Source organism: Miniopterus natalensis, chromosome 8 (genome assembly GCF_054644295.1).
Source record: "Miniopterus natalensis isolate mMinNat1 chromosome 8, mMinNat1.hap1, whole genome shotgun sequence".
Classification (NCBI taxonomy): domain Eukaryota; kingdom Metazoa; phylum Chordata; class Mammalia; order Chiroptera; family Miniopteridae; genus Miniopterus; species Miniopterus natalensis.
In genome coordinates this window covers 75674227-75699822 of record NC_142088.1, presented here as the reverse complement: position 1 = coordinate 75699822, position 25596 = coordinate 75674227, and the positions used below count along the sequence as shown (strand labels likewise).

General features: G+C 38.1%; 1 protein-coding gene across 4 annotated transcripts in view; it reads right to left on the bottom strand.

Moving 5' to 3' along the window:
- PTPN4 (protein tyrosine phosphatase non-receptor type 4) overlaps positions 1-25596 on the bottom strand; it is a 174205-nt gene that overhangs the window by 8694 nt on the left and 139915 nt on the right. For all 4 annotated transcript variants that reach the window (XM_016209806.2, XM_087819904.1, XM_087819905.1 and 1 more), the window contains 8 exons: positions 22856-23012; positions 19439-19605; positions 18081-18171; positions 17935-17996; positions 14252-14398; positions 9713-9841; positions 6685-6833; positions 192-327 (listed from right to left, as the gene is read on the bottom strand). In XM_016209806.2, coding sequence (XP_016065292.2) covers positions 192-327; positions 6685-6833; positions 9713-9841; positions 14252-14398; positions 17935-17996; positions 18081-18171; positions 19439-19605; positions 22856-23012 — 1038 coding nt within the window. The remainder of the gene's footprint in view (positions 1-191; positions 328-6684; positions 6834-9712; positions 9842-14251; positions 14399-17934; positions 17997-18080; positions 18172-19438; positions 19606-22855; positions 23013-25596) is intronic.

The following is a 25596-nucleotide window of genomic DNA, read 5'->3' as shown; positions in this document are numbered from 1 at the left end:
TAAAACTCTATTTAAAAAAACAAAAGGCAGGCCAGATTTGACTCATAGGCAGTATCTGAGAAACCCCTGTGTTAGGGGTTATTAGTTCCTGGAAGAATATTAAAAAGCTATAAATATGGTTTGGAATATACATTGATAACAAAAATCATCATGTTGAGAATACGCAGGGATACATGAAGTACGGTACTTACGGGTGTTTGGATCATCATGGCTCGTTGATCTCTCATTGTTCTTACAATGTCTAGTGGATAAACTGGTTGATTGCATTCAATGAGACACATGGCTGTTTCCATAGTAATAAGAACCCCAGTTCTTCCAATCCCAGCACTAAAAAAGACAAATATGGGGCAAGGTGTTAATGATACTATTCCATTAAACTTCTGTGGATATTGTGCAGAAAACTAAAGTTCTGAATCATAATACAGAAGAACAATTTGATTTTAATGTTTAATATTATAAAAGTAGCAGGGCAACTAAAAATATTTTGAAAATTGATAAAAATTTCACACAATAAAGATGAAAATGGTTTATGTCTACCCCTCCCCCATTGTTAGTTGTTTAAAGTTCTATTTTAAAAAAATTACATTTCAGTTTTTAAAATATGAACAAGATATAGAAGTTTATTGGAGCAACAACACTTTAAAATGAAAAATAATAGAGGAGGGGATCCAAGAAGCTACACCTACCTTCTCCAAACTGAAAGTACAACTAAAATACAGAGCTATCAACCTGAATAACCAACTGAAGACTAGCTGAAGAGAAGTCTTATTTACAGAAGAATTTACAGAAGAAGCCATATCCAGACTGGTAGCAAGTGCAGAGATACAAAGAAGGCTGGACCTGCTCCTATGGGTGGTGGCTGAGCTTCTGGAGGGATAGCTCAGCTGTGGGGGTGCTTCCCCTGAGAAGCATGGGATCTCAAGCCCAAGCTGGGCTCCCCAGCCCAGACCACCAGAGCCTGAAAGAAGCACTCACATAACATCTGACTATGAAAAGCAGGAAGAGACTTTTGTCTGCCAGGGAGAAATGGGAGTCCGATAGGAACTCAGACACTCTCTTAAAGGGTGAATACACAACATTCTGTTTGCAGCTACTCATCCTCGGCTCTGGTTGAAGAAGGGCGGAGCAGATTCAAGTTGTGTGAGGAGAGACTGGGGATTGTGGCTATGGGGAGAGAGCTGAGGGGACAACTGCCTGGACCCTCTCTGCTGTCACTCTACTGCACCACAGATGCCCTCTTTCTTGGGTGGAGCACGCCCCTCTGTGCAGCATCAGCCTGGGGAAAGGAACTGTCTCATTCTCTGGTCTCCCTGTTGACCCACCCTGCAGAGCTTCTGCCTTGCTAAGGATACAGCAGCTTGGGTTGGGGTATAGAGGTCTAGCAGACTCAAGGGGTGTTAGTGACTGAGTTGGGTGGCTTAGGGGAGCCATTCCCTCCACTTGCTTGTGGTCCTGACTGATACCTCCCCCTCATAGTAGATCCTCTAGCCCTACTCTCCAAGCTCCTAGAAGCCTCACTCTCTTGACTCTGGGTGGCTCAACCCTGCTATCAGGGCAGAATCCAGGACAGTCTGAGTGGTGTGGCTCTGAGGGAGAAGCCATCCCCCCCCAACTTCACCAAAACCAAACCAGCACCTAACCCTCTCTTGACTCCCAGGGGCCCCTCCCTGCTGAGATCAGGCTCCTGGCAGAATCTGAAACAGACAGAGTTGCATGGCTCTGGGACAGGAGAAAATTTCCCCCCGACATGCCTGACTGGTGCAGAGCCTTCCCTTTACAAAGCCAAATCTTGGTCTGTTCAGGCCTGATGAACTCTGCTGGCCTCACCCTGATGACTCTAAGACCCTGCCCCACAACAAAGGTTTGCAAGCACCCAGTAGGTGGCAGCTAGGTTTGGTATACCCTGGGATATTTGCTGAATACCCTCAGATTCAGCACTGGTACCAATATTGAACCCGTATATCTCTGGCCTGTATAGCTCACTTGGCTGGAGTGTCATCCCATGCACTGGAAGGTTGCCCGCTTGATTCCCAGAAGGGCACATACCTAGGTAGCAGGTTTGATTCCTAGTTGGGGTGGGTATGGGAGGTAACTGACTGTTTCCCTCTCTCTCTGTCTCTCTCTCCCTCTCCTTCATTCCCTCCCTCGCTAAAATAATTTTTTAAAAAAGCAACATGGGACGTTGTTTAAAAAAAAAAAAAAGATTGAACCCGTATAGATCTGGAGAACACCTCTCACCCCTACCTGGTGACTGACTTAGAACCTACTGCACGAACTCAAGTACTGCCAGAGGCTCTTTCAGTGACTGAGCCTAACAGTCAGCCGGCAAGAGGAGGTAGGCAGAGGCGGATCTCAGGGTTTTCTAGGGACTTTTGCTGACCTGCCCCCGGGTTCAGTGTAGATAAAAGTGGGCCCTGGCGTGCAGTCTGATCCTTCCGTGCACACCCAGGCCCTGCAGAGGCAGCCACACCAACTGTGGATCGCTTTTAGCTCCAAACAGGTCGCCCAAGCCAGGCATAGGCAGCTTCTGACACTAACCTGCACCAGAGCCCCTCACAAGGGGCCCCTTAAAAAGCACATTCAGTGGTCAGCTTTGGACAAGAAGGAGGAGGAAGAAGAAGAAGAAGGAAGAAGAAGGAAAAAAAACAAGGAGGAGGAAGAAGGAAGGAGAAGAAAAAAGAGGAACACAGTTATAAAGAATAAAATGGCAATAAATACATACTTATCAATAATCACTTTAAATGTAAATGGCTTAAATGTGCCAATCAAAAGGCATATGACAGCTAAATGGATAAGGAAACAAGACCCGTATATACGCTGTCTACAAGGACCCACCTCAGAATGAAATGTACCTTTGGACTAAAAGTAAAGGGATGGAAAAAAGGTATTTTATGCAAATGGAAATGAAAAAATAAGCTGTATCTGACAAAATAAACTTTAAAGCAAAGGCCATAATAAGAGACAAAGAAGGACATTACATAATGATAAAGTGATAACCCAACAAGAGGATATAATACTTGTAAACATTTATGTACCCAACAAAGAGTGCATAAATACATAAAGCAAACCTTGATGGATATAAAGAGGGAGACTGACAGTAATACAGTCATAGTACAGGATGTTAAGACCCCATTGACATCAATGAATAAATCTTCTTGCTAGAAAATCAAAAAGGAAATAACGGCCTTAAATGACACACTACATCAGCTAGAAATTGAAGCAATAATCAAATAACTTCCAACAAAGAGAATTCCTGTGGACTGGATGGCTTCACAGAATTCTACCAAACATTCAATGAGAAATTAACACCTATCCTCCTCAAACTATTCCAAAAAATTCAAGAGGAGAGAAGACTTCCAAGCTCATTTCACAAGGAAGCATTGCTCATAGTACTGGAAGTTCTAGCCACAGCAATCAGACAAGAAGAAGAAATAAAAGGCATCCAAATGGGAAAGGAAGAAGTAAAACTGCCATTGTTTGCAGATGACATGATACTGTACATAGGGAATCTTAAAGATTTCACACACCCACACCCACACCCACCTGGAACTAGTAAATGAATTCAATAAAGTAGCAGGATACAAAATAAATATCCAGAAATCAGTTGCATTTCTACACACCAATAATGAACTATCAGAAAGGGAAACTAAGGAAATAATCCCATTCATAATTGCATCAAAGAAAATAAACTACCTTGGAATAAATTTAACCATGGAGGTAAGAGACCTGTACTTGGGAAATTATAAGACACTGAAGATACAAGTAAGTGGCAGCATACACCATATTCATGGATAGGAAGAATTAACATAATTAAAATGTCCATACCCAAAGCAATCTGTAGACTCAATGCAATTCCTATCAAGATACCAACTGTGTATTTCACAGAACTAGAATAAATATTCCCAAAATTTATATAGAACCACAAGGGACCTTGCACAGTCACAGCAATCTTGAAAAAGAAGAACAAAGTTAGAGGAATCACCCTATCTGATATAAAACTATACTACACGGCCATAGTAATCAAAAGAGCATGGTAGTGGCATAAAAACAGACATATAGACCAATGGAACAGAATAAAGAGCCCAGAGATAAACCCAAACCTTTATGCAAATAATATTTGACAAAGGAGGCAAGAGCATACCATGGAGTAGATAGTCTATTCAAGAGTGGTGTTGGGAATATAGTACAGACGCATGCCAAAAAATGAAACTAGACCACCAACTTACACCATACACAAGAACACACTTAAAATGGATTAAAGACTTAAATGTTAAGAGTCAAAATCATAAAAATCCTAGGAGAAAACATAGGCAGTAAAATCTTTGACATTTCTTGTAGCAGTCTTTTTTCTGATATATCTTCTCGGGCAAGGGAGACAAAAGAAAAAATAAACAAATGGGACATCAAACTAAAAAATGTTTGTGCAGAAAAGGAAACCATCACCAAAATGAAAACTCAACCCACTGAATGGGAGAACATATTCAACAATGATACATGTGATAAGGGGTTAATATCCAACATTTATAAAGAGCTTATAAAACTCAACACTTCCCCGGCTGGTGTGGCTCAGTTGTTGCGCACTGAGCTGTGAACCCAAGACAAGAGGTCACCAGTTCGATTCTCGGTCAGGGCACATGCCCGGGTTGCAGGCTTGATTCCCAGGGTGAGGGGCGTGCAGGAGGGAGTCAATTGATGCTGATATTTCTCTCTCATCAAGGTTTCTCTCTCTCTATTCCTTTCCCTTCCTCCTCTAAAATCAATAAAAACATATTTAAAAAACAAACAAGCAAACAAGCAAAAAAACCCCCTCGACACTAAAAAACCAAACAATTCAATTAAAAAATGGGCAAAGTACTTGAATAGATCCTTTTCCAAAGAGGACATACAGACAGCCAAAAGATATATGAAAAGATATTCAAAGTTACTAATCATCAGAGAGATGCAAATTAAAACCACAATGAGATATCATATCACCTCACACCTGTTATAATGGCTATCATCAATAAATCAACAAACAACAAGTGTTGGTAAGAATGTGGAGAAAAGGGAACCCTATTACACTGTTGCTGAGAACGTAGCTTGGTAGAGCCACTGTGGAAAGCAGTATGAAATTACCTCAAAAAATAAAAATGGAACTGCCTTATGCCCCACAGATTCCACTTCTTGTAGTTTATCCAAAGAGACCCAAAACACGAATTCAAAGGAATATATTCACCCCTATGTTCATTGAAGTGTTATTTATAATAGCCAAGATTTGGAAGCAGCCCAAATGCCCATCAGTAGATGAGTGGATGAAAAAGCTGTGGTACATTTATACAATGGAGTATTACTCAGCCATAAAAAATAGTGAAATCTTACAGTTTACAACAGCATGGATGAACCTGGAGAGTATTATGCTAAGTGAAATATGCCAGTCAGAGAAAGACAAATACCATATGACTTCACTTATATTTAGAATATAACAACAAAATAGAAACAGACTCATAGCTGTCAGAGGGGAAGGGGTAGGAGGGCTGGGTGAAAAAATGTGAAGGGATTAAGCAAAGAAACCCAAAACCAAAACAAAATAAAAAAGAACCTCATAGACAGAAAACAGTATGGTCATTACCAGAGGGTAATGGGGAAGGTAGAAGAGGGTAAAGGGGGGATAAATGGTGATAGAAAGAGATATGATTTGGGGTAGTGAACACATGACATAATATACAGATAATGTATTATAGAATTGTACATCTTAAACCTGTAAATTTTATTAGCCAAATTAACTAATAAATTCAATTAAAAAAATAGAATTACAGTAATCTATCATTAACAAATACACAGAAGATAGTATTTTACACACTTAAATATATCAGTCTTAAAGACAAATTTTTGATTAAACTTTACCATACAGATGATCAAGAACAATTTTTTGAAGTATCTCTGTGAACATGGATATGAGATATTTGGAATATGAAATGGCCAAGTGTGTTCACCATCCCTGCCATTTTGCCTCTCAAATATTTGGTCCTATAATCTGTTTTTGATTTGAAAGTGTGTTTTTAAAAAGTACTTAGAAGTTTAAAGATAAAGAGATACTTCAATACATCCTCTGAATAAATCACTTAGTAAGAGAGGTGGCTAGAATAGAGAGAAAATAATTTGTCTCAATCTCCTGGATGGTGGCATTGAAGGCTGGAGTCACTGTACTTGGCCCTTTAAGGGCAGAGGAGGGCATGAGTCTGAAAGGGAGGGTAGCTTACTATCACTCACCTGGAGCTCCTGAAAATGGCTTATCGTGGATGGTACTGGGTAGGGCCATTCCAAGAGGTGAGAAGTACTCACCAAATGTGCTGAGAGGGGCAAGGAGTACCTTGCTGAGAGGGGGGAATTTAAATCTAATGTGTACATTATTATATTTCATCAAGTCTAAGATATCATCAATTGTAAAACAACAAATCCCAATTTCAGAGATATTAAACTGTGAAAACGGCAAGTTTCTAACATCAGTGCAATAGAGTATTATTTTTACTTCTTATGATAAACTTTCTGACAATAATACTGAAACATAACCTTTGCCTTCTACCTTCAAAGGATGGCTTTGAGTTCTAATTATAGTGAAAATCACAACTTAAGGACAAAATAAAACACATACTATACTCCCTTTAAAAAATGTCAGCTAGTCCATCATAAAAGAAAATAGAATACCTGCAATGAACAACAACAGGTTCTTCCTTGCCGGCCCTCTTATTTCGTATGTGACAAACAAAATCCAGAAAATCACTGGAATCATCAGGGACACCATGGTCAGGCCAGGCTATGTACTGGATCTGAGTGAGTTGACGACTCTCATTTTTCTAAGTGTAAATGAAAAAGTATGCACCTTGATTTAGGAATTATCTTATAAATAAATATTCATGTCATTTTAATTTTAGAAGGAAAGCAAAAGAAACTACTCCCACTACCTCTCCCCAAAGTAATCTATATACTCAATAAAACCCAAAATTTCAACAAAAAGAAACCATTTTATAGAAACAGTTGTATCCATTTAAGTACTGGCCATTTGGACCATTACTCTTCTTATAACTCAATTTCTATATTTGTAAAGAATGTTTTCAGATGATAAGTAAACAGGCAAAAACAATTCTAGAAAACATTTAAAGAAAACTAAACAACTACTGGGTGAACAAATATGGTAAAGTGTGAACAAAGTTGACTAATCCTAAAAAATAAGTGAAATCATGGAAATCAGGAAAATAAAATTTCAAAATAAATGTAGAATAAAAACTGAAGATCATGCCCAGCCGGGCGCGGCTCAGTGGTTGAGCATCGACCTAGGATCCAGGCAAACGGGGTTCGATTCCTGGTCAGGGCACATGCCCGGGTTGCGGGCTGCAGCTGATCAATGACTCTCTCATCATTGATGTTTCTATCTCTCTCTCCCTCTCCTTTCCTCTCTGAAATCAACAAAGATATATTTAAAAAGAACACACAACTGAAGATCATAAAAACACAAAGTAGAATCAGGGCTTAATTCTTTTTTGGGAGCCAGGAGTTGGTAGAAAAGAGAAAAAGACTTTGGATTTATTCATCTCCACTCTGTCCTTAAGGCATTTAACATTTCAGAGCCTTGCTTTCTTCAGTTGCAAATGAAACAACATCTATACCTCAAAGGGACAGTCTTCCGTTGAAAGGATCCTATGAGAGAACCTGCAAATCTCCCAATTAGCTGTCTGAAATCTTATGCTCAATCATCAGTAGCTATAGCCATTCAACAATATGAAATCTGGTTATTGTCATTTACATTAAAGGGCATTTCCTGAAAAGACCATGAAAATAAAGGGTAATTAAGAAAGGGACGGATAAAAGAGTTCCTGAAGATTACTCAGTATAATGTAATAATGAATTTTTCAGAATACTGTAACTGTAAAGTGAACTGAAGGCATCTAATGTAGACTACCTTTGATTATTACCAACAAAAGAATTTAATGGTACCAATAACCTACAAGGATGGGCCATGTAAAATCATATTTTAATTAGTTTTGGGACAGTGTTTGTCCCTTCATCCACATATGTATGTATTTATATGACAGCAAGTTTATTTTCTCGGTTATATTGGGGTCACACTTTGGAAACTAATTTGTGTCAGCATAGTTTTGAGGTATTCATGGTTTGCAAAGAAAACTAAACAACTATTGGGTGAACAAATATGGTAAAGTGTGAACAAAGTTGACTAATCCTAAAAAATAAGTGAAATCATGGAAATCAGGAAAATAAAATTTCAAAATAAATGTAGAATAAAAACTGAAGATCATGCCCAGTGGCAAAGAAAAGCCACTATAGTGTATAAAACTGCTGTGGATAATCTATAGGTGGCGTACATCGAAGAGACCACGTTGAAGATATAACCGTTACTCTATGTAACTATTTACAGCCTGTCGTATCTACTTGAGAAAATGAAGAAATATCTCTTTTTTCCCCCATGTTTTCATTGATTTATAGGAGAGGAAGGGAGAAGGATAGAGAGACAGAAACATCAATGAGAGAGAATCGATCAGCTGCCTCCTGCACGCCCCCTACTGGGATCGAGCCCGCAACCAGGGCATGTGCTCTGACCGGGAATCAAACTAGTGACCTCTTGGTTCATAGGTCGATGCTCAACCACTGAGCCACACCAGATGAGCATGAAGCAACATCTTATTGGCCTGCCTTGTTATGTTAGACCATAAGCTACATAGTATATAACCCTAAATACTAAATTCATTCTGATGGAATCTCTAGCCCATAAGGTTTTGGAACTATTCAATTTTTAATTTCTTTTAACTTTAGCTTTATTCAATGCCAGATTCCTTTAATATAAATCAGCACAACTTCTAGCTCCTTCCTTTTTGGTCAGTAAGGCTCTACCTTGCTGGGCTCCTTTAATGAGGGTAGTGGTGATGGGATTCTCATTTCCAAAGGGATAGCCCTGGGGCTTCACAGTTTGTGCTATTTGCTCTTCTCTAGCAATTGCTTCTTTCTTACAGCCCCCTTCAAGACCAAAGGTGGGTGGGCAGGGGAGTACCTAGTTGCAGGCAATAAAAGTGGGGTACATTATTTCTAGCAGACTGACATGACTGACAGCATGCCATCCTCCACACACATCTTCCAAGTGGGTTATTGAGCCATCATTTATTAATCATTTCCATCTCTGGGTCTGGATTTGGAAGCCGAGGACAGTGACTCAGGTGGCAGTAAGAACAATTAGAAAGCTATATTCTATCTGCTGTGGGAGGGTCCTGCCTATGATCTTTCCCCTTACTACTGAGGAGACTGAAATTTCTCTTCTCTACTCTTTTAAAACAGGGGAATAATTTGATAACTTACAATTAATTGTTCTTTCCATTTCCATATACTTTACTGATATTACTTACTAGAAAAAAATCTTTACAACCAAAAACTCTATGTATTTGAGTTTTTATGACTATGCATAGTTTTAAGACTAATAAGTATTTATTTACTAGATTCTTTTTTCACTGACTACTCATATTTAACTATAGAAATTGGAAATACAGTTATTATAGAAAGAAAATACACTTAATGAGATTCCCAATCATCCCAACAAAGCAAATAATTCAATAATTTAAAATAATATTTTTTAGTAACCAGAACTCAGATTAAAAACATTTTCAGCTTTCAAAGTCTTCACCTTGAACGTAATAATTCTAATAAGTAGATGGATATCTTGCTTTCCTACCTCTTGGTTAAAGAGTGTCATCTTCCTGAAGATATATGCAGTATTTCCTTCTTCTGAGTGGCAGGTGACTTGGTAGCATCCATAGGATGAACTTCCTGTGGGTTCTGGCCAATACTGGTGACACTTCACCTAAAATCAATATATATATATAAAAATTAAAAATTATAATATTTTAACATAACTTTCAAACTTAAGAGAAAAGTTACAAGAAAAATTTAATAAACTCTCATACACACTTCACCTAGATCTGTCAACTATTAACATTTCTCTTTCGTCATTTTTTTCTCTTTGTAATAATATGGATATATTTTGAGACTGCAAATATCCTGTATACAACAAGCTTTCATTCAATGTTTTACCATGTGTGATGAATTCTTGCCTGAGTAAATTACTGCTATGAGGATGGCAAAATCGTGCACTAATTTTCATATTTTTAGATTTAAATTAACAACAAGAAAAGAATCTTCAACTAAAATGCCAAATACAATCCATTTATTTTCACAACTGGAATTTTAAAAGACAGCTTTACTGACATGTAATTCACAGACCATACAATTCATCCATATAAGTACATAATTCAGCTTCCAGTCAAGATGGCAGGGTACGTAAATGCCGTGCTCACCTCCTCCCACAACCACATCAAAATTATAGCTAAACTGCAGAACAACATCATTCAGAACTGCCTGAAGCCTAGCTCAACAAAAGTCCTACAACTAAGGATATAAAGAAGCCATGTCTGATCGCTAGAAGGGGCAAAGACACAAAATGGGCTGGTCCCACACCCACGTGTAACAGTAAAAAATCAGGAGGAATATTGGGGCTGTGGAGGGGCCCCCTGAGGAGCAAAATGTCCCAGCGCCAGACCAGTGTTTCAGTACCAGGAAGAGAAGTCCCTATAACTCTGCCTGTGAAAACCAGTGAGGACTGTGGTTAAGACAGAGGGCTGCTGGAGTTCAAGGTGTTCCTCTTTCCCTCCCCCTTTTAAAATATATCTTTATTGATTTCAGAGAGAAGAAGGGAGAGGGAGAGAGAGAACTGAAACATCAATGATGAGAGAGTCATCATTGATCAGCTGCCTCCTGCACACCCCCGACTGGGGATTGAGCCCACAACCCAGGCATATGCCCTGACCGGGAACTGAACCACGATCTCCTGGATCCTAGGTTGATGCTCAACTGCTGAGCCATGCCTGGCAGGGCTTTTTTTTTTAATTTATTTTTTAATTTAATTTTTTTCCATCACCACCAGGCATTGCTCTTGAGCCATATCTGAGACTCCATCAACCTGGCTAACACTATTTGCCCACCTTGGTGACTCCCAAAGACTGCCCACCCAACTTGTCGGCCCACCCAATCCCTTTCCAGTGGCTTTTTCATACAAAAGACTTGCCTTGGCTCATGCTGTGGACTTTCCCCAAAACTCTCAAACAAGCAGCATCTGGCCTTAGTATACCCCATACCTCTTACTAAGTGGCCCCAGGCCTGACACTAGCAGCAGCCTGCAGTGTTTAGCAGCTTGGCCTGTCCACACCCAGGACAAGTAGTAGCCATCTTCAGATCACTTTGTGCTCAGGCATGGTGACCCTAGGCAGGGCCCAGGTGGCAGCTGACCTTGGCCTGCACCTCGCAGGAGGTCCTAGAGCCAGTGCACCCGGTGAACAGCTTCAGAACACACCAAAGCATCACCCAACCACCTCCACAAGTGACACACTCTATGGGTGGGCTCAGCAGGCACCAGAGCCCTGCTGAAAAGTCCTGCTCTGTGGGGTCGGCCCCTACCACAGCTGATTCTCCAAGGTGGCCATAGCCAGTTCTTGCAGTCAATCAGCCTGAGGGTAAAACCCTCCCACTGAGGTGCCAACAGCAATCAAGGATCAATGACAACAGGAGGGTGTACCCAGCCCATGGGGAAGGGGGGAACCTGGAATGCCCAGCTCAGGTGATCATGAAGACTGTGCTACTGGGCCCTACTGGACACCTACTATGTAAGGCCAATCTACCAAGCCCAGGAGATGTAGTAGCAGCTCTAGTTAATATATAGATACAAATACAGGGAGGCAGCCAAAATGAGGAGAAAAAGAAACATGTCCCAAATGAAAGAACTGAACAAACTCCAGAAAAAGAATTAAACAAAGTGGAGACTAACAACCTGTTGGATGTAGAGTTCAACACACTGGTCATAACAATGCTCAATGAACTTAGAAGAAGAGTAGATGAACTTAGTGAGAACTTCAACAAAGAAGATAGGACCAGTCAGAAATGAAGAATAACTAAAATAAGGAATAAAATATGGGGCGTCCTGGAAGGTAGCTCAGTAGGTTAGAGTGTCATTCTGATATGCCAAGGTTGATTCCCAGTCAAGTCACATAAAAAAATCAACCAATGAATGCATAAGTAAGTGGAACATCAAATCGATGTTAAAAAGAATACATTACAGGGAATCAACAGTAGAGTATAGTGAAGCAGATCAAATCAGTGATTTGGCAGATATAGAAGCAGAAAACACCCAATTAGAACAGAAAGAAAAAAAGTCAAAAAAAAAAAACATATGAAGACAGTATAAGCAGCTTCTGGGACAACTTTGAGTGTACCAACATTCACATCATGGGGCTGCCGGAGGAGAAGAGACAGAGCTATTTTTAAAAAATAACTTATTTGAAAAAAATGACAGAAAACTTCCCTAACCCGATGAAGGAAGCAGACATACAAGTCCGGGAAACACAGAGTTACAAACAAGATGAAGCCAAAGAGACCTCCACACCAAGATATAGCATTAAAATGCCAAAGGTTGCCCTGGCCAGTGTGGCTCAGTTGGCTGGAGTGTGGTCCTGTACAAAAGGTTTTGCTGGTTTGATCCCCAGTCAGGGTGCACTGCAGGAGGCAACCAATCGATGTTTCTCTCACGAATTGAGGTTTCTCTCACACATTGATGCCTCTCTCTCTCTCCCTCCCTCCCTCCCTCCCTCCCTCAGATCAACTAAAAAAAAAAAAAAGAAAAGTCAAAGGTTAAAGACAAAGAGAGAATCTTAACAGCAGCAACAGAAAAGCAGTCACCTACAGGGGAGCTCCCATAAGACTGCCAGCTGATTTCTCAACAGAAACTTTGAAGACCAGAAGGGATTGGCAAGAAATATTCAAAATAATAAAAAAAAAGGACCTAAAACCAAGATTACTTAGCAGAGCTATCATTTAGAATTGAAGGACAGATAAAAGAGCGTCCCAGATAAGAAAAAGCTGAAGAAATTCACTACTGCCAAACCAGTATTAAGAGAAATGTTAAAGGGTCTTCTTCAGAAGAAGGGGGGAAAAAAGGTAAAAAATATGAATAAAAAATGGCAATAAATACATTTATCTATCAACAATTACTTTATATGCAAATGGGCGTAATGCCTCAATCAAAAGATATATGGTGGCTGAATGGATAACAATACATGACCCTTACATGTGCTGTCTACAAAAGATTCACTTCAGATCGAAAGACACACACAGACTGAAAATAAAAGGATAGAAAAAGTCATTTCATGGGGGGAAAAAAAAAAAGCTGGGATAGCAATATTTATACCAGATAAAATATACTTTAAAACAAAGGCTATAACAAGAGACAGCGAAGGACCCAGCAATTTCACTTCTGGGTATTTATCTGAAGAAACTTAAAACACTAAACTGAAAAGACATTTATGTCCATATGTTCATTGCAACAGTATTTACAATAGCCAAGATATGGAAGCAACCTAGATGCTCATCAATAGATGAACGAGTAAAGAAGAAGTGGTACAAATATACAATTATGATTCGGCCATAAAAAAGAATGAAACTTTGCCACCTGCAACAACATGTTTGGACCTAGAGGATCTTTGCTGAGTGAAATAAGCCAGACAGAGAAAGACAAATGCCAGAAGACTGAACTTATATGTGGACACTAAAAACCAAAATAAAGAAACAATCAGAACAGAAACAGACTCACAGATACAGAGAACATTTTGATGGTTGACAAATGGGAGAGGGGCTGGGGGAATGAGTGAAAAAGTGAAGGGATTAAGTACAAGTTGTTAGTTACAGAATAGTCATAGGAATGTAAAGTACAACATAGGAATATAGTCAATAATATTGTAATAACTATGCATGGTGTCAGATGGATAACAGATTTATTGGGTTGATCATTCATAAATTATATAAAATGTCTAATCAGTAGGTTATACACCTGCAACTATAATACTGTATGTACATCAACTGTAATTGAAAAATAAAAACATTTTTAAAAAGTACACAGTTTATTTTTAGTATACTCACAGAGCTGTGCAGCCACCACCACAATCACTTTTAGAACATTTTCATCACTCCCAAAAGAAATCCCATATCCATTAGTAATCACTGTGCATTCATTCCTCTATCCCACTCCCCTTACCCCACTCCAGACTTGGACAAGCACTAATCTACTTTCTGTCCTCAATGGGCTTAAAGGTTATAAAAAAAGATTATAGTATATACAATGTACTTTGAAGAAGGCCCAAGCAATGTGTAAGATTCAAGTATGACTTACTCTGCCACGTTCAACTTGTGTGGTCAACATTACAACCATGGAGGAACCTTGTTCCCAAGTCATCTGCCAAAAATCTGCACAAGTGTGTGGTAATGGCCCTTGACAAGCAATGTACTGATTTATAATGCTAGAAGAAGGAATTTCCATCTTAAAAGAAAAAGACACAAAAATAAAATCTTTTATATTAGTACTTTTTACTATAATCAAACATATGAAAATCATCCACTAAGTAATAACTGAACACAACTAATCTCAATAAACTGAAAAGTTAGTACAACAAATCTTTAAAAAAAAAGGGCTTGCTTTGAGGGGGGAGGGGAAGGGGGGAAGGAGGGGGCGAGAAACATCGATTGGTTGACTTGCATATGTGCTTCACCAGGGGATTGAATCTGCAACCTGGGTATATGCCCTGACAGGGAATCAAACCGGCAATTGTTCGGTGCACAGGATGATGCTCAGTCAACTAAGCCACACCAGCTGGTCAGTACAAATCTTTATCAACAATTTTTTATTTTATCTGTACAAGAAATTTTTTGGCAATGGCCAATAGTTATACATCTTTATCTTCCAATTAGCAGAAACAGAAAATCACATATTTTCCAAAGCACTGTTATGGTTTCAAGAGACGTTTTACTGAGAACCCAGTTTCAGAGGCAGAGTCTTGGTCTCTAAACACTTACTGGTAAAATCTGTGAGGAGCAAAAACTGCCATTTTAGTTTAAATTTTACATAATATATAACATAAAAGAAAACTATTTTAAGTTCATTATTATTTTCAGAGGGAGGTAAGATCATATTTGGGTAAGGTGAGTCATCATCCTACTATGTTTTTCAAGATTCAATGTAAAAAAAGAAAAGGTGGCATGTGCACGTGGCGATGGAAGACCACCACAGGGTGAACAGAGAAAGACGCTTCCCTTCCACTCCAGCCTCCAGTTTATGTCCAGAGGGGCAATCCTTTTTTCTAGTTGCTAATATATCCCTTCAGAGATATTCAATGTACAACACACAAATGAACATGCAAAACTATTTTCCTTTTTTTCTGTAACATAAGTGTCAGCATATAATGTTGATCTGCATTTCGCTTCTTTTTTTCCACTTTATCTTTGAGATCATGTCAGATTAGTAATTAGAATATTCTTTTTAGTGGCTCTACTGTATAAATATACCATAGTTTATTTAACAGATATTTAAGTTACTTCTAATCTATTTGCTACCATAAACAAAGCTACACTGAATACTTTTGCAAACCTAAAATTTCTGTGCACACTAAGAAACCTATTTGTATGGGCAACAGGAAGAAATGACAAGGCTTGATCAAAGTGTATGTGCATTTAGAATTTTTTCAGATAGTGCCAAAATGCTCTCCAAAAAGGTTGTACCTATTTATATTTTTACCAATAATGTGTGAGAAATGCCTGTTTCCTGATAATGTCCTTAATACACCCATAATCCACGATCCACAATTCTGAAATCCCCAGTGCTGTAAAGTGTAACTCTATCTTTTTCTTTCGGTACACTTGACCTCACTTGGTCTCATTTGACAGCAATATCTGAGTTGAACTCATCTAAGACTGTCAGTGGAAATATCCACAGTTGGTTGTTGAATATTAATATACTGATTATAGCCTGCTAGGGGTGCTACCTATGTAATATATGGCATATATACTTAATAACCTTAAAAAACTAAAAAAATTCTAAATTCCAAAGCATATTTGATCTCAAGTTTTCAGATAAAGGATATAGACTTATATATAGTATTATCAAACTTTCTGATATTTCAATCTAATAAGTGAAAAATAATTCTCTGCCATTTTGCTTTGCGCTTTTCTTGGTGTAAATTTAATTTGAGTGTATTATTTATTTAATTATTTATTTTTCTAAGTGTTATAATGGTATTGTGGTTTGGCTAAAAAATAAAAATAAAAAAGTTCCTCAGAGATATATATAAAAATAGTCAATCGTCATTATTCACAGATTCTGTATTTGTAAGTTTGTTTACTTGCTAAAATTTAATTGTAATCCCAAAGTGCTTCCAGAGCTTTCATGGTGATTTAGACATGTCCAAAGAGGTAAAATATTTGAGCCACCCAAAGTGTACATTTCCAGTTCACGTTGAGTAAGATGTTGCTGTTCTGCCTTCTTGTTTTTCTGCTCTCAGACTGTAAACAACTGTCCTTTTTGCAGTCTATTTAGTGCCATGTTTTTAAAATTTTGTGCTTGTTGTTAGTGATTTCACTGTTTAAAACAGGCCCCAAGGGTAGTGCTGAAGTGTAAGGAGGCCATGATATGCCTTATGGAGAACACACGTTAGATAAGCTTCCTTCAGGCATGAGTTACAGTGCTGTTGGCTGTGAGTTCAATGTTAATTAATCAACAATGGGTATTAAATAAGGTATCTTTAAACAGAAACAAGATTCTGTATTTATTGATCGGCTGACAAAAATGTTGCAACTTAGAGGCTCATGGAAACCTAACCCTATATTTTCCGTTGGAGCAAGAATTCAGTATTCGCTAATTCAGGGTTAATGAAGACTTTATAGACTATCACAAATAACAAGAATTGACTGTATTTACAAAAAGTGATATATTTGAGCTTTAAAAAAATAATGTAGGGGTTAGTTTAGATGGAATAAGACTGGCCATTTGCTGCTAGTTCTTGAAGCTGGGTAACAGGTTTGTGGTGGTGTTGGGGAGAGGGGGCTCTGCAAACTATTCTACTTTTGTATAGAACTGAAAATGCCATAAAACTTTTTTTAAGTCATTTGCATAAACCTTTCCCATGAACTGTCTTTACATATCCTTCATTATATTCATTGCATTGTATCTTCTTACTCGTTTATAGAGCTCTTCATATATTGAAGAAATAAGCCCTTTGTAGTATTTTAAAAATTCAGTTTATCATTTTAGCACGTTTTAAAGCACCCCCAAATTAAAGTTTTTATATTGCCAAATTCATCAATCTTTTCTTTATAGCTTAGACATGTACCTAAGCTTAGAAAAACCTTCCCCTTTCTGAGATTTTTAAACAATTCTCACATATTTCCTCCAAGTACTTTCATGTCCATTTCTTACATTTATATTTTGATATAGCTAAAATGTATGCTGACCTCAACGGTGTGTAGGTAAAGTGTTTATAGATAAATGATATGATGTGTGGATTTGTTTCAAAACAATGTGGAGGTGTGGGGACAGAGTAGGGGAATAGGTGAAAAAAAGTTGGCCATGAGTTGGTAATTGTTGAAGCTGAGTCATGTGTACTTCCTCTACTTTTTATGTTTGAAATTTTCCGTAACACAAAGTTAAGGAAAAAGTAATAATCCATTTTTTTACCCCATGGGTGGGGGAAACCTCCTTACAGTGATATATTCCATACAGACCCAACTCATTCACTAGACAGTCTGTTTTATCTTCAGTGATTTAAAAGGCTATCTCTACCATAAACAAAATTCTAGTCTTTATTTCAGCCTATTACTGGACTAGATTATCACATTCCACTGTTCTATGTATATATTAATTGCCAGTAACAAACTATTTTTTAACATTAATTTAAAAATATTTTTCAATATCTGGAAGTTTCAATATTCTCTCAGGGTTAGGCTTTTAACAAAAAGGAATAAATCTTAAAGTTTACAGTTGCCCCTCTTATACCAATGGCACAGACATAATAAAAATAAACTTACATTTATATAATTTGCATTGATATAATCTTCATTACCCTTTAAAATGACCCGTGTAGCATCATCTGAAAAAATTTCAAAGAATGAATGTTTTAATAAAGTTATGTTAAAACGATTAAGCATAACATACAGAGATCAAAGATACTTACAAGGCGAAATATCTCTGTATCTATTTTTGGAAATGTTCTGAGGTAATTTGGCACAAGACATTGTCATTCCAGGTTTTTTCCGATATAGTTGCTAAAAAAAAAAAAAAAAAAAAAAGGTACAAGATGAGTCCAGCAAGCCATCAAGAGTTTCTGTTTTGTTTTTCAGACTTGTTTCTGTGCTATGAAACAGGTTTTTTTCCCTTAGAGTAACTCATCTATACAATGATGTACCTTAGGCTGATAGGATATTAAACCAGATTTGTAAAGGTAAATTCTGCACAATTTCTGACATGAATTATGTATCAGGTTTGAAGAATGGCAAAACAAATAATAACAATTTTGCTTACAGCAAAAAAGTACCTGAAATTTTGAATAGGAAATCTGCAGAAAACATTTAGCTTTCATTTACTTTGTAGATGTTTATAGTATATGAATCCAGAACTTAAAAAAATAAAAACTGGCATACCCTAAATGTTCTTTTAGTTAAAAATGTTTTAGTGAGTTATCTATAACATATACTTCAGATCAACAAATATTAATGACAGGTAAGTACATGAAAAAAATTAGAGGAAGGTTAAATATGACAAGGCACGGAAGTTATTGGAAGTCCACGACTGCCTATCTTCATCCGCCAACTTTTACAAAGACAGTCACTTTTGTGGTTTTTTGTTAATCTCACCCAAGGGTATTTTTTCCACTGATTTTTTAGAGAGAGAGTAGAAGGGAAGGAAGGGAAGAGAGAGAAGCATCACTGTGAGAGAAACACATCAATTAGTTGCCTCCTGTACACGCACCGACCGGGCCGGGGATCCAACCTGCAACCCAGGTATGTGCCCTTGACAGGGGAATCAAACTCGAGACCCTTAGGTGCGTGGGTCGATGCTTGAACCACTGAGCAACACCAGCCAGGGCAAAAAAGAGCTACTTAATTACAAAAAAAAATTTAGTTGGATGACATATGCATAAAAATCTCCCTATTCTTCTCTTTCAAGTAGACATCTATTTATGTAACCATAGCCAGAATTTTGGTAGCAATTTTTAAAACTTTATATTTTAGAACATATCTCAAATATTTCTCAGAATGCTATTTTAGTTTGTAAATTCTGATAGATAGGCAGTTAAGAAATCATACAATATTGCCCTGGCTGGTATGGCTCAGTTCGTTGGGCATCGTCCTGTGCACTGAAAGGTTGCTGGTTCAATTCCCTGTCAGGGTACATGCCTGGATCGTGGGCTCAATCCTCAGTAGAGGCGGGTGTGGGGGACAGCTGATCAATGTTTCCCTCTCACATCGATTTTTCTCTCTCTCTCGAAATCAATAAAAAAATCTTAAAAAAAAATAATACCATATTACTTACATCAAATTGTGTCAGGACTGTTCCAGTGATAAGCCCCTCAGCTAGCTGGATCATCGACTCCCGCAGGGAATGGTCATCCTGATGGATGCTATCTAGTGGGGCTTTCTCCGGAATGTACTGGAAGTCTGGCTCATTTTCTAGCTTTTCTTCCACTACATCATAGACAGCTAAGACCAAAAAAGAAAAAAAAAAGCCAAATGGAAAACTTAACAAATTGGCGAAAAGAATTTATCAGATTTATTCTTTAATTATGTGTCAGGAAAAGTAATTTTTTTATTCGTAACTCATCAGATCTGAGTCTGATGCCATGGTAGAGGGATGGAGAGTGACTGTGGAGATGAAGAAATTTGCTGTACCTTAGGGGAAAGAAGGGTTCTTGGCCATACTGCTGAAAATGTCTATCATTTGAAGACATTAAAAAAACAAGGAGCTGCCAAGAAGCAGCTCTGAAGAGACCTGCCCTAATTTGTGCAACCTACGGCAAGGGTACAAATAGAGGCCTATATACTATATGTCTAGATATGAGTGGTTACAAATAAAATGAACAGAGTTTTAAACAAAATGTTTTATCCTCTGCTTGACATATCTGCAAAGCTGTCTGGGAGTCCAGATTTCAGATGAAAACCTAGACAAGAATCCAAGGTCATGGCAGTGTGAGGAGAGCCAGGCCCTGGTCCCTGGCGTGTAGGCCCCCCTACTTATTTCTTACTCTCAGATCCATTATTTAACATGGAAGAATATGAGCATTCCCATGAACATCCCAGTCCCCATGTAAGTTTGTTCTACATACCTCTGTAAATTGTTGCATCTTAGCCATGCCCCCTAGGGGTACATACATCATGTGAGCCACCTTGAGAGAATGGATTTGGGAAAAATGAACATGCACAGGCCCATGAAATGGGCTCAGAGCCATTTGGATAGAGAAATAAAGGCTGAAAACAGTGGTCAGGAAGGACAGGGAAGTCACAGGTGATGGCCTGGCATGTCCCCTTGCTCCTACAAAATCCTGACTCCCCTGGTGGTGATGGTGGTGGAGGCAAAGTTGAAGCAGAGCCAGAATACAGCCCTCCAAAGAACGGAGCCAAGATAGGGCTCTCTCATGTCCCTGACTAAGAGGTTTGGTTCCTGCTCAGATATGTATGCAATTTTGGAAAGAATATATTTCTGAAACGAAGAACAAAAAGGCAAAAAGGTATAAATATACCTCTAAGAAGAAATAAGATTTAAAGGGAAAAAGACCAGAAAAAGCAAGCTCTTCGTTTTCCTGACATTTCTGGCAAACATAATTTTAAATTTTGATTATATAGTAAATCCTCACTTAATATCATTGACAGGTTCTTGGAAACTGCGATTTTAACAAAATGACTTAGAACAAATTTTATCATAGGCTAACAAGAGTTAAGTTCCCATAGGATATTTCTGGTAACAAAAACATCACCAAACTTCTAAATAAAGATCCAAAGCACTTCTAATATTAAACACTGAAATAAATGTGAGCTACAGGAGAGGAGGCTAGGGTCACCAGAGAAAATCCATGGACATGGGAAGACCGTGTAAGCCCCACAAAGCAAAGGACTCGGCGGGGAATTGTTTTTTTCTCATCAATGTTATATCAAAATGATGCTGAATGAAACATTATTCCAGGACCTGTTTCTTAATTTTAAGTAAAAATGGACATGGCAGGCCCACACTGAAAGTGAATACAGGTCCTGTAAGATTTTGACAATAAGAGAAAGGCCTTCTGTCAAGAAGTAACATCTAGATGGGTTCCTCCCCTAATTTAAAGTATAAATGAGATGATTTGGAACTTCAAAAAGGCTAAGACTTTTCCATTATATGGATTTTTGTTCATATTCTGGGTCTATACTCGTCATGAATCTGTGAGCGTATAACTGAATGTCTAGGTGTCTTCAACTATGAAACGGGATAAGTCACTTCTCTCTTTGGATGGCTGTAAAGACTGAGAATATACAAAACTCCAGGTGCGTGAAAAGCATTTAAAAACTATTATCATTATGTTCTTCAATATCTGCTATCAAGAGAAAACAAAACAAAATATAGAATATTATTCTCAGCATAAAATTTAAAGTTGCTTTATATGACAAAAATGCCTAATAATGAATCACCCAAATATCAGATCTAAATGAGTTCCTTGAAAAGTCGAAATAGAATGTTCTGTTGAAGTCCTGTGAATTTTCCTAGAAGGCAAATTCTAGATCATGAAAGCAGAAAAACACAAAGTACAAAGGATGAAATGAAAATGCCTATTTGGACCCAAAAGGCAAAACGAATTTTTTATTTTTTCCTTGCAAATTTTACAGGGTTGGGTGTGGTATGGGAATAGATAGAGTTCTAATTATATTCAACAACTAGTAACAAAGAACTAACTAACAATTACTCTTGGGGCTAAAACTACGATTAATAATAAACTGTTCAGAACAAAACAAGAATAACAGGTCTAATGCTGGGATGTAGGTGTATAAGAATTTTTTTCAGAGGAGACTGATATTGAGGGAACTTGAAACAGTACCATATGAACACTGGCTGAAGGATCTGGGATTACTGAACTGGAGGAAAGGGGAAGGGTTTCTGGTAAAATCAGCTATTGTCAAAAACTGAAGGAAGACGGATTAAATTTATTCTACATAACACAAAGTGATAGAATTAGGAACAACAGGACTGCAGGAAGTTGGATTTTTAATTCAATTAATAGTTCGAGCTATCCAAAGGGGAAATGGACTGCTTCAGGAGTGAGTGCTCTGCACGGGCAGGATGTTCTTGAGATTGTTACAGAGGACATCAAGCAGTCAGTAAAGGAGCCAGAGCTTATAGCATTAGGGCTTCTCCGAGCCTGGGACTTGGACTCTGAATTAACACATCAGCTGTCCAGAGCAAGAGATGAGATGACTAGGCTACTAGGCATTCTCTACTGAAAACAAAGGATTAAAAAAAATGCTTTAGCTACAGCTTGTTACATAGTATCCTAAAAGTGGAACAGAGTTCAAAATATACTCATTCATTCAACAATATTCATTGATTATCTGTTACAACTATTATAGCACGTGGGGAAGATGAGGCCATTTTAGCTATGGTAGTCAGGAGAGGACTTTCTGAGGATAACATGTGACCAGAAACCAGAAGAAAGTGAGGGCATAAGTCATACAAAAGTCAGGAAAGAAGAGTGTTTTAGGCAGAAGGAATAGCAAGAAAGCGAGCACAGAGCACAGTGATCAAGGCTGAGTGGTAGGCAAGGGGGCCAAGAACTTAGATTTCACCCCAAGTGTGAATGGAAGCCACTGCACTCTGAGCAGGAAGCTGACATGACAGTTTAGGTGTAAAAAGCCTACTCTGGCTGCTATGTCCAGTAATAAATGCTAGTGATTATGAAAAATACTCAGTGCTACGTAGAGTACTTACCATTAGGTCTAACTAGAAGTACGAGTTCCCCAGAATGTCTCTCACAGCTGGCCTTAATAAACAGGACAACCTGGTCATGGGTATGTTCTGCAATGTCCCGACCATTGATCAGTACAACTTGGTCCCCTTCATTCAATCGAGGGACACAGAGGTCAGCCTGCAATGTAATGCAAACAAGGTTTCAGATTTGTACATGGCTTTCTAAAAGTAAAGCACAAAAATTTCTCTTTACAGACTCCATACGTAGCAGGCGAACTAAAACTACATATAGAAAAACATCTACTCATCCATTCATCTCCTTGAAAAAAAGAATAGAAATCTAGCTTTCCCATTAAGATACTGTATTTTGTGTTCTTCATTCAAGAACTTTCCCCTGATGCCCTATTACGTGCAAGGCCACACCAATAAGACTAGTTATCTCGAGATGCCTAGATACAGTCAGCCCTTGCTTTGCATTACCCAGATATGTACAAATTTCAGTTACCACAGTTTAGTCAAGTAACACCCATCTCTCAACATGTTACAAATTTTAGTTACCATGATTTATTAATTGTGAATAGTCGCATAAAATATAATCTTTGCTGCTAGGCTGTAGTCCAAAAACCTTTACATAAGTAATAGACACACATCATGACCAGTGTCAAAGCAGGTCAGTTCTTTCAATGCCTGCTGGTGATGTCTCTCCGGGTGCCTATTACTCAGTTCACGCCGAGACAGCAGTGTGTACTTGTGCTGCCTTCTGTCTCCCAACGATAAACCCACGTGAAAATGGGTAAGAATTGGTGGAAATATACACTGCTACTGTTTAAGACACTCTCGATATATAGAGAATGAGAGTTAGTGAGGGGACGTAACATAAATGATGAAAGCGGATGCAATGAAAAGGGTGAAGCGTCCATGGGGACGTGCTGCTGGCATGAAACTTCCTATTAAAGGAACTCCTGGAGATATTTTACAACATTAAAAATGCAGAGGACCAAGCACTGGAAATAAATTCAAACTTACAAAGGACTATGACAATTTGCTAAGGCAAGAAAGAATGCTCACTCTGTATTTTAAGTTGTATGAGAAGAGCACATGCCCTCTTCAAACTACTTGTAATAAGTTTTCACAAAGAAATAAAATACTTAAATTCTCAATGTTTCTCATGTTTAAACTTACAGGGCACTAAATCAGTATTAGTTTTATTATTTAAAAAAAAAAAAAAAAAAAAAAGCAGCACAGTTTTCACAGATTTTTTTTTATCTTCACCTGAGGACATGTATTGAGGTTTTAGGGAAGAAGGGAAAAAAAGAGGGAGAGACAGGGAGGGAGGGACGGAGGGAGGGACGGAGGCAAGGAGAGAAAGAAACATCAGTGTGAGAGAAACATTAATTTGTTGCCTCCTATATGTGTCCCAGCCGGGGATGGAACCCACACATAGTATATTGAATAATACTGCCCTTTTAGCCTCAGGTATGTATCCTGACCGGGAACCAAATCCACTACCTTTTGGTGTATGGGATGATGCTCCAACCAACTAAGCCACCCATCCAGGGTTAGTTTTACTATTTTTCATTTCCTTAAAACATTTATAAGGGAAAGTAAGAGAGATTTTAATGAAAAAATTTAGAGGTCTTAGAAACAACCATAATTTCCCCCACTGATTATGAAGTTCACTTTACACAGCTTCAGCTTGAATGGTCATTTTTATGGTCTTGTACTACTGTGCAAAGTGATGACTGCCTGCATTTTATTGAGAAAACAAGTAAGTAATTCAAATAAAAGAGATAAACAGAAATATGGCGGCAGCACATTTCAGGAACAGCAATAAGAACATATGGGAGTCAAGTATGAAGGAATAGTAGGTCATATAGAGAAGGAAATGATGGGGTTGGGTCCCACACAAAAAGGAACTTCCTGTAGCAAAAGTTTGAAGAAATGAAAGCATGACCACTCAAATTCCCTACAAACACAAAGTGAATACAATCCAACACAATATTATCATTAATGAAAAGAACACTGGTCTGGGAGCCATGTTCTTCTTCCACTGCTTATAAAATGTATGATCTTAGACTCCTGTAACTCTGAAAATGAAGCAGATATCTGCTCTAATTATTTCAAAGAGCTGTGAAGATAAAAATGATATAATTAAGTAAAATGTTAAAATCTGGAGAATTCAAATTTCAGGTTACGACCATTCTCTCTAGTTGCGTCTTTCTCTACTTCCTGTAGTGAAGCAGATGACATTCACATACTCCTGTGCATTAGCAGTGTGATGCTTTTGTGTACCAATTTGGTCCAAGTTTTTGTAAATGTCTCTGAGGAGCCCAAACAGTGGTAAACTAGGAGATATTAATGGTACTGGGAGAAATGTACTGGGTTATAGCAAAAAAAAAGTTATCCTCTCACCTTACTTTGTGGGTAGTATAGTTAATGAAAAGAGGAGGTTGCTATGAATTAGAGAGAAGATAGTTATGAATCTCTAACTGTCCCTTGCATACATCCATTGATATTTCCAGAGGATTGAGGCTAAAGGGGAGTATTATCCAATACACTATAATAAGCAGAGATTTTCTTAAACCCATTATCACTGAAGGGAACCCTCTCATGCTTTTGTCAGTCATGTTTGTAATTTTTATTTGCACATCATTCAGATCTGGAAAGTCTAGATAAACTGCATATTAAAATAAATTTTGCTGGAGCAACAGCCAATTTTGTTGGCTCAAAGATGATCATAGGAACAAAAATATGACTTTAAT